This window comes from Diabrotica virgifera, chromosome 7 (assembly GCF_917563875.1).
Source record: "Diabrotica virgifera virgifera chromosome 7, PGI_DIABVI_V3a".
NCBI classification, from domain to species: Eukaryota; Metazoa; Arthropoda; class Insecta; order Coleoptera; family Chrysomelidae; genus Diabrotica; species Diabrotica virgifera.
In genome coordinates this window covers 71,893,905-71,912,003 of record NC_065449.1, presented here as the reverse complement: position 1 = coordinate 71,912,003, position 18,099 = coordinate 71,893,905, and the positions used below count along the sequence as shown (strand labels likewise).

The following is an 18,099-nucleotide window of genomic DNA, read 5'->3' as shown; positions in this document are numbered from 1 at the left end:
TTTTGGAAACTCTATGTATAATAAGCATTTATGTTGCATTAGTTGTTTTAATTCAAAGAACTCAACATGAAATTACTAAGCATAAACTACAATTCATTGAGTGAGTCAATTTTTTGCTCGCAGGTGTAGTTTTTAAATTACACCATGCGAATAAACACAAAACACATCAAAACAAAATATTTGTGGAATGCTTATAATAAAAGATAAATAAATCATGAGCTTAAAACAAATTACTAAGAACTAAATTTTGATAGAAATGGTCATAAATGATTAATTGGTTTGGAGACATTTACTTTTCTAGTTTACATACTTTTAAGTTAGGTACTACTCTCTAATATGACTATGGATCCAAGGTAAAAAACTAGAAACTTTTGTATAGATTCCCGGTAATCCTTCTACACCACAATCACGATTTCCAAATGAGATGATTCCTTCTTGATACCACTGATAAGGCTTCTCTCTTTCCAAATGTCCTAGGAGGGGACCCCCACTGTCACCTGTAAAGACGACAATTATTAATATCAAAAGATATATAATACAATAATTTAAGAAGAACGTTGACCTATCATGAATGAAAAATTTGTTGTGAATAATTACACAAATATACAAATTAAAACATGTTAAAACATAGGAACATACAAAATAAAGCATTAAGTTTAAAATATAATATGTCAAAATTAGTGTGGTATTTTATTAATATTTTATTTATCATTTAAACAATTAATTGCTTCCACATCATACGCTTCCTGAATTATCTTTTGTTTATTTTAAATTAAAATAAAATATATATTTTATACATTTTTGACATCTTTTTACCATTTATTGCGTTGTTGTTTTTCTTTAACTTCCATAGACGCCAGCAGCTCCCTCTTTTTTATTATGTTCAGTTTTTAAGATTTTAGTTTTGTCAAAATCAAATTTATTTTTCTTCTCGTTTCCATGTTTTGTGAAGGCTGTTGAGTGTTTTTGTTTCATGTTTTCGTATTTTCATTTTTTCATGCAAATACATCAGTACTTACGTCCCTAACTTTTTAAATTAACACTTAGATATTGAATAATGTTTCCTAGTTGTAAGTCCGCTTCTAAATCCAAACTGAAATTTGTCCAGCTGCTGTTCGAGGATCGTGTATAATCTATAGAAATATCTTCAACATAATAAATGACTTTATAAATCAAAACTATGGTGCTGTAATCACCATATTACACCTGTAGTCACCAAAACAGGCAATTAAAATGCATAAACCGAAAAAGTAGTAGGCCCAGATCAGATACCCACTGATCTAATTAAATGCATTTACGAAGAAACACTTTATATACTTTTAGATCTATTCAATAAGGTATACACAAAAGGAGTAATACCCCATGATTGGTTGCTGTCCACATTTGTAACACTATAGTCTTAACAGATTATCGGAGAATAGGCCATTTTTGGGAAAAGTTATTTATCATCAATTTTATTGCTGGAATCGAATCTTATGGTTCTACATATTAATAATATTGGTATGCAAAGTCCGCAGATATTGTGCTACTTTTTTCGTAAATAAAATGGCACCCGAAAATCGTCTTTTTTTTTCAATTTTTGCTCTGTAACTCCAAAGGTTTTAACTCTACACCAAAAACACTCGAATAAAAATTCAGCGTAATTAAATTCTGCATAGAGACGTGTTTTTCCTGATTTACTTAGACGAAAAATTTCCCCGGTAAATGCGGGTTTTCCAACAAAATCTTTAATTTTCAACTAAAATTTTAGATAAGTAATTTTTATCAATGATTATAGAACTTGGCAATATAAAAGCTCTTTTCGTATAGATTATAATTCCAGTACTGATGGAAATTGAATGAACAGCTTAGCAACAATTAAATTGTTAATTAAAAATTTACGGTCGCTATAATAACCACATTATTTACGATACATAAGAATAACTAAGATTTTTGTATAAAAAGACACTGTTCCTATCTTAATGTTCTTTACAGAATTAAAATTGGACTATTTAAGCATCCTCAGGAATATTTTAAAATTAAAAACAATTTTTTGGCTTAAAAACAAATAGAATATCTCGGGAAATATTGAACTAAATTAAATCATGAAAACGATATTGGAAAAACAGCGGCAGGGCGCTTCTTTAAAAAACGTTTAATTGGGATGAGTGGTTCCCGAGATACAACCGGTCAAAGTTGACCAGCATTTACGGCAAAGATATAAAAAATAGGATCAAAATTTTTAAACCGTCCCCTTTCTATTTTTATCCTCTTGGTACATACCAATTTTCATATCTTTAAAATACTCATAAAATATATTATTATAATAAAAACTATCGATATTACGAGTGAAAATGGCCAAAAAAAAAGTTACAATAAAAAATTAGGTTGGAGAAAAGGTAATCCCAAAGTTCAAAATCGGTATACGTTAAAAAATGCATTTTCTCGGCTTCCCATGGAGCAATTTTCTTCATTCTTTTTTTGTTCCCAAGTAACTCGAGTGGAGCCATCTAACTAACGCATTAATAAATGTCAAAGTTGCTTTGGTTTTGTTATAATAATTTAATTTATTTATTATAACAAAAATGTTTAATTTGTCTAAATAAAGATTGTTTAAATAATTATACAGCTTTCAAATGAGAATATTTGTGTTTTTACCGTTAAAAGGTTACACCTGTAGTAAGTTTATCTAAAAAAAGTCTACAACTGGAAAAAATATGTAGTTTTATTTTTTTATAAATAAATTATCTATTATAACAGAACAAAAGCAATTTTACATTTAATAATACATTAGTTAGATGGCTCTACTCGACTTACTTGGGAACAAAAAGATAATGAAGAAAATTTTTCCATGGGAAGCCGAGAAAATACATTTTTTAACGTATGCCGATTTTGAACTTTGAGATTATATTTTCTCCAACCTAATTTTAGATTGGAATTTTGCTATTTTTGGCAATTTTCACTCGTAATATCGATAGTTTTTATTATAATAATATATGTTATGAGTATTTTAAAGATATGAAAATTAGTGTGGTGAAATAGGACAAAAACGAAAAGGTGACGGTTTAAAAATTATGATCCTATTATTTATATCTTTGCCGTAAATGCCGGTCAACTTTGACCTGTTGTATCTTAGGAATTACCCATCACAATTAAACATTTTTTAAAAGAAGCACCCTGCAGCTTCTGTTCCAATACGGTTTTCATGATTTAATTTAGTTTAATATTTCCCGAGATATTCTATTTGTTTATAAGGCAAAAAATTGTTTATAATTTTAAAATATTCCTGAGGCCGCTTAGATAGTCCAATTTCAAATTCTGTAAAGAACGTTAGATAGGTATAGTATCTTTTTATAGAAAAATGATAGTTATTGTTATGTACCGTAAATAGTGTGGTTATTATAGCGACCGTAAATGTTTAATTAACAATTCAATTGTTTCTAAGCTGTTCATTTAATTCCCATCGGCTTCTGGAATTATAATCTGTAAAAAAAGAGCTTTTATATTGCCAAGTTATATAATTATTGATAGACAATTACTTATCTAAAATTGTAGTTGAAAATTAAAGATTTTGTTGGAAAACCCCGCATTTTCCGGGGAAAGTTTTTGTCTAAGTAAATCGGGAAAAACGCGTCTCTATGCAGAATTTAATTACGCTGAATTTTTAATTGAGTTTTTTGGTTTAAGGTTAAAATCTTTGGAGTTATAGAGCAAAAATTGAAAAAAACACGATTTTCGAGCGCCATTTTGTTTATAAAAAAGTAGCACACTATCTGCAGACTTTGCTTACCTATATTATTAATATATACAATCATTAGATTCGAATCCAGCAATAAAATTGCTGGTAAATAACGTTTCCTTGTATTTTGCTAATTAGCCCAGAGTACTCCCAGTACAGAACAGTTTCCTTAATAAGCCACACACTTAAGATATTCCTCAAAATAATACACGGAAGACTGTATAAAAAAATAGAAGAAGATATAGATGACACCCAGTTTGGATTCAAGGAGGACTAGGAACGAGAGAGGCTCTGTGCGCTTTTAACGTTCTCGCACAAAGACGACTAGATATGAACCAGGATCTCTATGTCTGCTTTATAGATTATCAAAAGGCTGTTGATAGAGTACGATATCAGAAACTCGTAGAACTTTTAGAAGAAAAGGATGTGGACAGTCAAGATATACGGGTTATTGTCAATCTGTACCGGAACCAAAAAGCAAAGCTGAAAATGAAAATGTCGAAATGGAAACCATAGAAATTAAAAGAGGTGTAGAGACAGGGTTGTGTGTTTTCTCCATTGGTATTCATTCTGTACAGCGAAGCTATTTTTAAGGAAGGAATATCAGTGGATAAACAGGGTATATCAATAAACGGAAAAATCTTGAACAACATAAGATTCGCAGACGACGCCGCTATTTTTGCAGATAGTCTAGAAGCATTGCAACGATTAATAAATAGATTTTATCTAGTCAGTATAAAATATGGATTACAAATGAACGTTAAGAAAACCAAGTTCATGAGTATTTCTAAACAACAGACAGTAGGAAGGCTAAATATCGGGGGAAAACAAGTAGAAAGAGTAGATACCTACATATATCTGGGAACCTAGGTAACAGAAAACAACGACCAAGATAAAGAAATCAGAACAAACATTGAAACTGCAAGAAAGGCATTCATAAAAATGAAAAAAATGTTTGTTAATCGAGACCTTCCTCTGGAGCTGAGAATAAGAGTCTTAAGATGCTACGTGTTCTCGGCTTAGTTGTATGGAATGGAAAGCTGGACACTGAAAATAGACAACATAAAGAAAATAGAAGCATTTGAGGTGTGGTGCTACAGAAGGATTTTGAAAATACCATGGATCCAACGAGTTACGAATGCAGAGGTGCTAAGGAGACTACAAAAGGATAACGAGGTGATAAAGAACATCAAAACAGGAATGCTAGAATATTTGGTCCACATTATTAATGGCACGATATATGAGATATTAAGACTCATAATGCAGGGAAAAATTAAGGGGAAAAGATCCATAGGTAGAAAAAGAATTTCCTGGCTGAGAAACTTAAAAGAGTGGTATAGTTGCAGCTCAGTAGATCTTTTCAGAGCCGCCGCCAATAAGTTATGGATAGCTGTGATGATAGCCAACCTACGATAGGAGAAGGAACTACAAGAAGAAGTCCTCGTGTTTTTAATATTTTTTTGGTAGTGGCATAAATGTGGTATTTAGTAGTAAAAATCATACATGCCCGCATACCTGACGAGTGATGAACAAACAGGTAAGCCAAAAAAAATGTAAAAAAAGCTAATACTAACTAATAAAACCGTAATAATTAAAAAAAATTTTTACCTTTGCAGGAATCTTTTCCGTATATTCCTCCAGCACATATCTGGGAGTCACTTAGCTTAAGTCCTACTGATCTGTAAGCTCTCACACATAGCTCTCTCCTTCGAATAGGTAATTTAACTTTGATTTTGACATTGGTTTCGCCATGATCTGTAAGACCCCAACCAACTATTTCAAGCCAGTCATATATGCTTAATTCTCTATTTGATTCAGGAAGGCATATTGGTCTAATAAATTCTATAACGTTAATTACAAAGTTATTAGTTATAGGATTAAAAACAAATATCTAAATATAAAGGACGTATAACCGATCTTTTAGATGATACACAGAGCCTATAGTAGATAATTATACACACAAGTAAAGCACCAATAACACGTATTCAAAGGCAACTACATAAGATGAGGCCTATTAGAAATATCTCGAGAACTAAAGGCAACTACTTATAGGCCAGGGTAATAAGGATTTTCTCGGGTCACTCAAAGATCCAGGTAGCCGACTACTTTTTTAGTTATGGTAGACCTATGGGAAGAAAACCTATCTGTTTCCTGCCTAGAGTTCGCGTCCGTTTTTTAATTATTAACAGTTAAGTGCAAAAATCGCGATTTTTTCGATTTTTTGCACCCCATTTAAAAGCTAAATAGTTGACATACAATTACAAAATTCAATTTTTTAGAACATTGAAAAAACTTTAAATTGTCGATTTTTGAAAGTTAAAAAGTTAATCTCTTGCTACGCAAACTGCAAAATACGTGAAAATCGTTATTTGTTAATAACTTTTACTAAAACTATCTTAGAACTTTAGTGTTTCACCCATAAGTTGGATATTGGGGTACTTAACAAACCTTTAAAATTTGAGACCGATCCATTAATTAGTTCAAGAGTTATTCTGTTTGTTTATCCCAGAGACCTTTATTTTGCAATAACATAAGACATAAAATAATGAAGATAGGGCAATTCTGAGTATGCCAAATGAAAGTAGAAGAGTGATAGTATCAAAATGTATTAAAAAAAGATAAAAAATTAATCAATATAATCAAAAATCCTAATGCCAATTTTTTGAAATTTTGTAGTTTATAAACATTTAGAATAACTTTACAAATAGTGTCCGTAGGAGCAATCTTCTTATACAGGGTGTCCCGAAAAGATTAGTCATAAATTATACCACAGATTCTGGGGTCAAAAATAGGTTGATTAAACCTCACTTACCTATATACAATAGTGCACACAAAAAAAGTTACAGCCCTTTTAAGTTACAAAATGAAAATCGATTTTTTTTAATATATCGAAAACTTCTAGAGGTTTTTTTATTGAAAATGGACATGAGGAATCTTTATGGTAGCAGCATCTTAAAAAAAATTATAGTGAAATTTGTGTACCCCATAAAAACTTTATGGGGGTTTTGTTCCCTTAAACCCCCCCCCCCAAAACTTTTATGTACGTTCCATTTAAATTATTATTGTGGCACCATTAGTTAAACACAATATTTTTAAAACTTTTTTGCCTCTTAGTACTTTTTTCATAAGGCAGTGTTTATCGAGATATTTTGAATATTTGTCGAATCCACCACCTATTTGTATATGGTTAAGTATGATTATCGACACCTGTTAATAATCTGAAAATTTATTTATAACTTAAATTTTTTGGTATATTTTGAAAAAGAAGCCACATCTCGATAAAAGTTGAATTATCAAAAAAAGACTAAGAGACAAAAAAGTTTTAAAAACACTGTGTTTAACTAATGGTACCACAAAAATAGTTTAATTGGAACGTACACAAACATTTGGGGGGTTTAAAGGAACAAAACCCCCATAAATTTTTTATGTAAATATAGTAAAAAAGTAGCCGCATCTCGATAAAAAATGGCTTATCGAAAAAATACTAAGAGGCGAAAAAGTTTTAAAAACGTTGTGTTCAACTAATGTTACCACAATAATGAATTAATTGGATCGTACACAAAAGTTTGGGGGGGTTCAAGGGAACAAAATCCCCATACATTTTTTATGGGGTGGAAAAATTTCACTATAATTTGGTTTTAAGGTGGGCCTGTCATAAGAATGATACATGCCCGTTTTCAATAAAAAATCTTTGAGAGTTTTCGACATATTGAAAAAATCGATTTTCATTTTGTAAATTCAAAGGGCTGTAACTTTTTTTATGAGCACATTTGTACTAAGGTAAGTTAAGTCCAACCGAACTATTTTTGACCCCAAAATGTGTGGTATAATTTATGACCATTCTTTTCGGGACACCCTGTATATTTGAGAAGCTAGTATTTTAACACGAATTTTCAAATAAAAAAATTTAGCCTGGGTTCATTAGGGACAAAGTTAGCCATGTGTTTTTTTTTAATTCACAGCTAATTTATTTATAATAATTAAGCAATTTCATTTTAAATAATGGGATTTGTATTTTTTGTTAACACATTTGCATAAACATTGTATCTTCACAGCAGCCTCTACGATTTTTCAAAATTGTAGTTCAAACGAATACTAGCGGGAACCTACGAATCCACCGAGTTTAAATACCGAAAAAGCAAATTCAAACTAATACAATTTTCTGTATCTCCGGATCCACTCAATGGATTTTCATCTTTTTTTTTAATTTGTATGTAATTTCTACGTACATTACAAATATGCAATTTGTTTATAAATTTATTAATTAATAATCAGTAGTAATTGCACAAGAGCTCTAAAATTATTGAATTTTTCCCGAGTGACACTTTGACAGTTTTAATTTCAAAGGCGAGTGAAATTATGTCAAAGTGTCACAAGGGCAAAAATTCTATATTAATTTTAGAGTTCGAGTGCAATTTGTTGCGATTATTTCATGAATAAAACTGTTCAAAACCAAAATTTTATTGTAATTTATTTATGTAAGTATAAATTAGTACAATTAAACAAAAAGTTTTTATAAATATTTGACGATTGAAAGTCATCACTTTTATAATTTTTAAAACATTAATTGGCATTAATGTCACTGAATGTATTTTTTCGTAGCAACGAAGGACATCTGACGTAATATACTTAACGACGGGCAATTATCAAAAATTATCGATTTAATTCAGATTTCTGTAGCTTTCTATTGGTCAGAATCTCCTATGAATGAAATAATCAGTCTAATTTGTTTAGATAATACCTGAAAAAATATTTTTTACAAAAAAATTTTTTTTAATCATAGTATTATTAATGATCATATAAAAAGTTTAAGTTCACTTTAATAAATAACATATTTTTATTGGCTAATTATTTATTGAAGATAATTTATTTATTAAAGTATACCTTAACTTTTTGTATGATTAATAATGATAACTTTTTGTATGATTAATAATGATCATCATCATCATCATCACACAGCCAAATTTGTCCACTGTCGGACATAGGCCTCCTCAAGATGTCTCCACCCTTCTCTGTCCTGGGCAGCTGCAATCCAGTTTGTCGCTTTTCTCTTAATATCGTCGGTCCATCTGGTAGGTGGTCTTCCACGACTTCGTTTCTCCGCCCTTGGCCGCCACTCTTAGATCTTCCTTGTCCATATGTTGTCTCTTTGTCTTGCGACGTGTCCTGACCATTTCCACTTCAACTTCGTAATGCGCTTTATGATGTCTTCCACTCCAGTTCTTCGCCGTAACTCATAATTTCGTATTCTGTCTCTCAAAGTTAGGCCAAGCATGGATCTTTCCTTTCTTGTGCTTCTTGTAGTTTTCTTATTGATGTTTTCGTCAATGTCAGTGTTTCAGCTCCATAAGTAAGCACCGGAGGTACGCACTGGTTAAATGCTTTTCTTTTTAGCTTTATTGGGATGTTTTCCTTGAACACGTCTCTTAGTTTGCCATATGCTGCTCCTAAAGCTATTCTTCGAGATAATTCGCATGTTTGGTTTTCTCTACTTATTTGTATTTCGTGGCCCAGATAGATGTATTTGTGAACTGTTTTGATATGGCAGTTTTCTAGTGTCAGTGGTCCGCTAGGTACTAAACTGGTCATCATTTTAGTTTTCCCAAAGTTTATTTCCAACCCTATTTTTTGAGAAACTCGTTTTAGTTCTTGCAGCATTTCGTGAGCTTCCTTTAAGTCGTCGGTTATTAAAACTATATCATCTGCAAATCGTAGGTGGTTCAGCCTTTCGCCATCGATATTCAAACCTCTCTTTTCCCATTCTAACATCTGGAATGCATGCTGCATTACGGCATTGAATAGTTTTGGTGACACGTTATCTCCTTGTCTAACTCCCCTTTTTAGTTTTATTTTTTGAGTTTGGATATAGAGGTTTATTGCTGTTGTGGCATTTGCGTATATATGTTGAATAATGTTGGAATATCGGTAGTCGATTCTTCTTCTTCTTCTTCGATTCTACAATCTCTCAAAGCTCTTAATATGGCTACCATTTTGATAGTGTCAAAGGCTTTCTTGTAGTCAACAAATACTAGAACTAGCGGCCGGTTGTACTCCACAGTTTTTTCGATTAGGACCTTTAGGCAAGTTAGATGGTCATTTGTAACATACCCAGGACGGAAACCTGCCTGTTCTCTAGATTGGCATGTTTCTAGCTTGTTCTCAATTCTGGCAGTGATTATTCGAGCAAACAATTTATACAGGTGGTTTAGAAGACTAATTGGCCTATAGTTTTCGAGGTCGGTTTCATCTCCTTTCTTATGTATGAGGAGCGTTATAGAATTATTCCATTCAGCTGGTATGGCTTGGTTTTCTAAGCATATATTGAAAAGGTGTTTGATTGACCTGATGAGAGCAGAGCCTCCGATTTTTAGCGCGTCTGCCGCTACTCCGTCCTCTCCTGGTGCCTTGTTATTTTTCGTTTTCTTTAATGCATGATAGATTTCAGCCGTTGTTATCTCGGGAATATCCTCTGAACCTTGATTCATAATTTTTTGTTGTGAATGTTCTGTAGGGTTTAGGTCAAGTTTATTTGTATATAGTGTTTTATAGAAGTATTCCACCATCTCTAGCATTTCCTCTCTATTGGATATTAGTTTGCCATTTTTTCCCCTGAGTCTGATAATTTCTTTTCTGCTGTTCGTCAATTTCCTTCTTAATATCTTGATGCTCTTGTTATGCTCGATTGTCTGCAAGATTTTCTCATTTTTATATGCCCTTATGTCCTTTCTTATAGCTTTAGAGACCTCTTTGTTTATTTTATTTAACCTTTGTTGTTCTATATTCTTATCTTTTAGCATTTCTCTTCTTTCTTCCATTTTACCATTTTAAGTTTGGTGTTAGCAGTGATTCTCTCCTCTCTCTTGTTGACCGTAAAACATTTCCTCTGAGCTTCTGCTATGGTAATAGTAATTAATTTATTTAGCTGATTTATATCATATGTAGGGGGTCTGTTTTGTAGATATACAGTTATATGATCTGCAAACTCTGTTTCATTTTTTGGTTGTGACCATGCTTTCATCGTCACAACCAAAAATTAATAATGGTAGTCTGTTTAAACTATTTATAAAAATTGTTTAAACAAATTAAACTTTTTATTAATTAATAAATGTCAAATTGCAAATAGACGAATTACATATTTGTAATGTACAGAAAAATTACATACAAATTAAAAAAAGAAAGATCAAAATATATTCAGCAGATCCAGAGATATAGAAAATGATAGTAGTTTTAAGTTGCCTTTTTTAGTTTTTGAACTCGTGCATTTGTCGGCTCCCAGCTCCCCATTCACTTACCACGATTAGTCACCAACTGAACAACATTTTAAAAATTTTTTGGAAAATACCAACCTTTCGAATATATAAAATGATTTTGCTACGGACAATATTTTTAAAGTTGTTCTAAATGTTTATAAACTACACAATTTCAAAAATGTGGCATTAGTATTTTTGAGTATATGAGATAATTTTTTTATCTTTTTGTTAGATTATTTTGATAGTACCATTGTTCTACTTTCATTTAACATACGCAGAATTGCCTTATCTTCACTATTTTCTGTCTTATGTTATTGCAAAATAAAGGTCTCTGGGATAATCAAATGAAATAACTTTTAAACTAATTAATGGATCGGTCTCAAATTTTGAGGGTTTGTTAAGTACCCCAATACACAACTTTGGATGAAACACTAAAATTCTAAAGAAGTTTAGTAAAACTTATTAACAAATAACGATTTTCACTTGTTCTGCAGTTTGCGTAGCAACAGATTAACTTTTTAAATTTCTAAAATCGGCATTTTGAAGGTTTTTCAATATATTAAAAAATTAAATTGTGTAGTTTTATGTCAACTGTTTAGCTTTTGAATGGGGTGCAAAAAATCGGAAAAATCGCGATTTTTGCACTAAATTGTTAATAATTAAAAAACGGACGCGAACTCTAGTCAGGAAATAGGTAGGTCTTCTTCCTATAAGTCTATAATAACTAAAAAATTAGTCAACTGCCTGGATCTTTGAGTGTCCCGAACATGGTCTATTTCCACTTTATTATCCTGGACTATTATGAAAATTGGAATGAATGTGTTTTGAAGAGTGATCCATTTAATGGAATTATTTTTTCTATTTTCTACTTCTGGTTGTACCAAAAGTTGCTTTTAACTTCGTCTTTTTAAATGGGACACCCTATATATTTTTATAATTTTGGATGGGCCTCGATTTCTTCTTTCTTAAAATATGAAGTTTTGTAATATTATACAGGCTAGTTTCAAAGATAATTACGTTTTTTATTAATTTCGTATCAACTTTCACATCCTGTAGGATTGTAATAGTTTGACATCAGAAACTCTATTTATGTTCAAATGATTTTTAATATAGTATACTTTTTTTAACAATTATTAGTATATCTAAATGTTTAATTTTAGTTTAAAGCGTTGCGTTGGTCGAAACTCGGAAGGAGGAATTTATTAAATGGAACACCCTATATTTTAGTATTATAATGAAATTATATTTTATGGTAATTTTTTATTTTTGAAGCATTCCGTATACCTAACTGTTTAATTTGTGCTTAATAAATTGTTAATCGTAACAACACTCTTAACTACGTAGGTATATTAATAGCTCAACTATTATTGGTAATTTTCAGGATCAAACTAGATTAATATGTATTTATTTCCGAAAAATTATTTGTGATTGAATATTTTCAAGACCAACCTAATAAAATTTCACGTATATTTTGTTGAAATTAATGTTTGGCTTGAATCACCAATAACTCACAAATTAAAACATTTAGGCATAGGCAATGCTTAAGAAATAAAGAACCATAAAATATCATTTCAATACAATAATAAAATACAGGGTGTTCCATTTAAGAAAACTCATAAAATACTCATTCCGAGTTTCAACCAAACCTGTATACTAAAGTTAAAAAATTAGCTATACAAGTAATTCTTAACAATACTAGATTATATTAAAAATCATTTGAATATAAATAGAGATTTTGATGTCAAACTATAGTCTAAGAGCTAGTGAACCCTCCGACTAACGGCCGTCCCGTAAGGCTAGAAATTTGTCTAGTGATAATTCATAGCACACCAAGGCTAAAAACCATGACCTGGCAGGCATCATCCTTGCACGTGTATCTACCAGGTGAATCGAAAAGTGCAAATTTAGGAGGTAAAATAAACTTTCTCCTGTAAAGTTTAAATTTAAGTACATATGTGTTTGAGTAAGTCAATTAGAAAAAATGTGTACAATGACAGGCGATTCTGAAGAGCAAAAGACCTTGTCAGGCGAGGGGAAAGATAAGGGGTTTTTTCTCAAATTATTTTTTCTGCATCGAAAAAAGTTTTTTTAGGTTTTTTGAATCATTCCAAATAGAAAAGGTCTCTAGTGATTTTTCTCTTAGGTTAATAGTTTTTGATATATAAGCGATTAAAAATTTTGAAAATTGTGAAATCGGCCATTTTTAACCCTAAATCGGAAATTTAACTAAAAATTTCAATGTAGCCAAGGTAGGTAGATATTCTTTAAACATTGATTGATGAAATCCCGAAGAGTTTTTTGCAATACAATATCGAAAACCCCTTTGTTTTTTAATTGCTAATCAAGCGGGCAATCACACTGTAGTATAAGTGAGAACGTTTGAGTTTGCATAAATTCATTATCTCGAGAATGGCAAATTTAAAGTGAAATCCTCAGATAGGTCGATTTTTATTTTTAAATTAGGACTTTTTGGCATATATATAATACTAGTGACGTCATCCATCTGGGGGTGATGACGTAATCGATGTTTTTAAATGAGAGTAGGAGTTGTGTGATAGCTCATTTGAAAGGTTATTTAATTCTCTATTCAGTAATATAAACATTAACATAATTGACGACGAAGTAGTTTTCAATTCTAATAGTAAATTATTAATATCGAAAATATTAAAAATATTAGGTACTAGAAGATTTTTAAATTGAAAACTTATTGGTACACTTTCCTGGTGACACCTCCAAGACTTCTACAATTTGCAAGTCAAATGGATGCGGCAGTGAAGACGAGAGGGAAGGAATTCTACACTATGCAATTCACATCCCCCGTCTGCAGCTGGTAAAGTTCCAACGGAAAAATGCACCTAGTTACTCTACGGAGTAATACGACTATAAAATAAAAATGTATACCATTTTTATTCGGTTGCAATGCGAAGGCAAAACAATCTTACTTTTCAATTAGAATACGGAGTGCAGTCCAGTCCCTTGAATCGCGATTTTCGGCTCTTATTGGAGGCTTCATCGGAAGGAACGTAGGCACTGTTCTCCATATTTTAACTGATTCGTATCGAGAGGTTTTCCCACCCATTGCAACTGAAGTGATGATAGTAGGTGGCTAGCGCCATCTGGCATTGAAAAACGAAGTAGTTTTCAATCCTAATAGTAAATTATTAATATCGAAAATATTAAAAATATTACTAAAAGGTTTTTAAATTGAAAACTTATTGGTACACTTTCCTGGTGACACCTCCAAGACTTCTACAATTTGCAAGTCAAATGGATGCTGCAGTGAAGACGAGAGGGAAGGAATTCTACACTATGCAATTTACATCCCCCGTCTGCAGCTGGTAAATTTCCAACGGAAAAATGCACCTAGTTACTCTACGGAGTAATACGACTATAAAATAAAAATGTATACCATTTTTATTCAGTTGCAATGCGAAGGCAAAACAATCTTACTTTTCAATTAGAATACGGAGTGCAGTCCAGTCCCTTGAATCGCGATTCTTTTAATCCGAAAATCTTTTAGTAATATTTTTAATATTTTCGATATTAATAATTTACTATTAGGATTGAAAACTACTTCGTCTTTCAATGCCAGATGGCGCTAGCCACCTACTGTCATCACTTCAGTTGCAATGGGTGGGAAAACCTCTCAAAACGAATCAGTTAAAATATTGGAGAACAGTGCCTACGTTCCTTCCGATGAAGGCTCCAATAAGAGCCGAAAATCGCGATTCAAGGGACTGGACTGCACTCCGTATTCTAATTGAAAAGTAAGATTGTTTTGCCTTCGCATTGCAACTGAATAAAAATGGTATACATTTTTATTTTATAGTCGTATTACTCCGTAGAGTAACTAGGTGCATTTTTCCGTTGGAACTTTACCAGCTGCAGACGGGGGATGTGAATTGCATAGTGTAGAATTCCTTCCCTCTCGTCTTCACTGCAGCATCCATTTGACTTGCAAATTGTAGAAGTCTTGGAGGTGTCACCAGGAAAGTGTACCAATAAGTTTTCAATTTAAAAATCTTTTAGTAATATTTTTAATATTTTCGGTATTAATAATTTACTATTAGGATTGAAAACTACTTCGTCTTTTAATGCCAGATGGCACTAACCATCTACTATCATCACTTCAGTTGCAATGGGTGGGAAAACCTCTCGATACGAATCAGTTAAAATATGGAGAACAGTGCGTACGTTCCTTCCGATGAAGGCTTCAATAAGAGCCGAAAATCGCGATTCAAGGGACTGGACTGAACTCCGTATTCTAATTGAAAAGTAAGATTGTTTTGCCTTCGCATTGCAACTCAATAAAAATGGTATACATTTTTATTAACATAATTATTTATACAGGGTGTACAAAAAAATTTTTTTTATTAAATTAATTTAGACAAAAAGAAGAAAAAATTGTTTTGTACACCCTGTATAAATAATTATGGTAATGTTTATATTACTAAGTAGAGAATTAAATAACCTTTCAAATGAGCTATCACACAACCCCTACTCTCATTTAAAAAAATCATCGATTACGTCATACGCCCAGATGGATGACGTCACTAGTATTATATATACACTCACCGGCAGAGAAAACGGGCACCCCAAAGAAGTGGGTCATTTTTAATGTCTTGTATTTTCTAAACCTGATGTCCGATTTAAGTAATTTTTTTAATATGTTATAGCCTTATTCTTTATCAATATCGCTGTAATAATACTGTTGCTAGACAGGTACATTATCATTGTATACAGGGTGTACGAATCAAACTGTGTTTTTTTCTCAAATTTTGGAACACCCTGTAAAAATCTTCTAGCTTTTGTGTTTTACTGAAATTATAACCAAACTATAGCCTCAGGTTTTCTTAACATTCTGTTTTTTGATTCATTCGCTTATGTTGGATAATAAAAAAGTTAAGCACTTTAACAACTACCCCTGTTTTTCGTTAATACAGGGTGTTTTTAAATAAGTACGGCAAACTCTAAGGGGTAATTCTGCATGATAAAATAATGACAGTTTGCTTTATAAACGTATGCCCGCAAATGCTTCGTTTCCGAGATAGGGGATGTTGAAATTGGTCTTACAAACTGACGATTTATTTATTTCTCTAAAACGCTTTGTGATATGCAAATTAAATTTGGTAGATTTTAAGAGGTGGTTATTGCGCATTTTTTGGCATACAACTAAGAATTTTATATTCACTATTGGCGTGCATACGGGTATAAATATTTTAGATATATCCCGTATGCACGCCAATGGTGAATATAAAATTCTCAATTGCATGCCAAAAAATGCGCAATAAAAATCTACCAAATTTCATTTGCATATCACAAACCGTTTTAGAGCAATAAATAAATCGTCGGTTTGTAAGAAAAATTTCAACACCCCCTATCTCAGAAACGAAGTATTTGCGAGCATAAGTTTATAAAGCAAACTGTCATTATTTTATCATGCAGAATTGCCCCTTAAAGCTTGCCGTACTTATTGAAAAACACCCTGTATTGACGAAAAACAGGGTTAGTTGTTAAAGTGCCTAACTTTTTTTATTATCCAACATAAGCGAATGAATAAAAAAAACAAAATGTTAAGAAAATCTGTGGCTATAGTTGGGTTTTAATTTTAGTATTTTATAAAAGGTAGAACATTCCACAGGGTGTTCCAAACTTCGAGAAAAAAACACAAGAATAAGGCTATAACATATTAAAGAAATTACTTAAATCGGACATCAGTTTTAGGAAATACAAGACATTAAATATGACCCATTTTTTGGGATGTCCGTTTTCTCTGCCGGTGAGTGTATATGGCAAAAAGTCCTAATTTAAAATAAAAATCGACCTGTCTGACGACCTGAGGATTTATCTTCAAATTTTCCCATTCTCCAGATAATTTATTTATGCAAACTCATACGTCCTCACTTATACTACAGTGTGATCGCCCGCTTAATTAGCGATTAAAAAACAAAGGGGTTTTCAATATTTTATTGCAAAAAACTCTTCGGGATTTCATTAATCAATGTTTAAAGAATATCTACCTACCTTGGCAATATTGAAATTTTTAGTTAAATGTCCGATTTCGCAATTTTCAAAATTTTTAATCGCTTATATAACAAAAACTATTAACCTAGGAGAAAAATCACTAGAGACCTTTTCTGTTGGAATGATTCAAAAACCCAAAAAAACTTTTTTCGATGCAAAAAGAATAATTTTAGGAAAAACCCCTAATTTTTCCTCTCGCCTGGCAAGGTCTTGTGATCTTCAGAATCGCCTGTCATTGTACACATTTCTTCTAAATGACCTACTCAAACACATACTTAAATTTAAACTTTACAGGAGAAAGTTTATTTTACCCCCTAAATTTGCACTTTTCGATTCACCAGGTAGATACACGTGCACGGCTGATGCCTGCCAGGTTACAGTTTTTAGCCTTGGTGTGCTATGAATTATCACTATACAAATTTCTAGCCTTACAGGACGACCATTAGTCAGAGGGTTCACTAGCTCTTAGACTACTACTACAATCCTACAGGGTGTGAATGTTGCTACGAAATTAATAAAAAAAAAACATAATTATATTTTAAACTACCCTGTATAACATTACAAAACATTATATTTTGTTGAAACAAATAGGAGCATGCTAAAGAAAATGAAACTCCACAGGGTTCAGTACGTAGTCCTACATTGTGTCTAGTAGCAATGGCATATTCGTCCAAATCCGCTAAAAGCTCGATTATTCGCTGATGATCTTGTTGTGTACATCAAAGGTAAAAACATTAAATTAATGACATATATCTTGCAATTAATGCTATACCAGTTAGAAGGATGGTCAGTCAGTACAGGTTTAGAATTTTCAATACCCAAAACTTCGCAGTATTTTACACCATAAGACCTCGACTCCAGAAGTTTACCCAACATTAAAGATGTATAACTCCACAGTGGCATTTAAACTATCCACAAAATTTCTGGGTATGTGGTTTCATCAAAAACTGTCGTGGCAGTAGCATATAATTCAGGTTTTTTCCGAATGCCATAAAAGACTAAAATTAAGAACACTGGCTAATAGAAATTGGGGATCAGATCAAACAACCCTATTGATAGTATATCGGACATTAATAAGATCTAAAATAGACTACGTGTTAATTGCAT

General features: G+C 31.8%; 1 protein-coding gene across 5 annotated transcripts in view; it reads right to left on the bottom strand.

The window, feature by feature from the left end:
* Positions 1-18,099, bottom strand: part of LOC114327669 (CLIP domain-containing serine protease HP8-like) — a 106,799-nt gene continuing 88,700 nt past the window's right edge. For 4 of the 5 annotated variants that reach the window (XM_050657287.1, XM_028276348.2, XM_028276347.2 and 1 more), the window contains 2 exons: positions 5,327-5,560; positions 1-497 (listed from right to left, as the gene is read on the bottom strand). In XM_050657287.1, coding sequence (XP_050513244.1) covers positions 325-497; positions 5,327-5,560 — 407 coding nt within the window. In that variant the 3' untranslated portion in view covers positions 1-324. The remainder of the gene's footprint in view (positions 498-5,326; positions 5,561-18,099) is intronic. The other variant, XM_050657288.1, reaches the window with a different exon arrangement.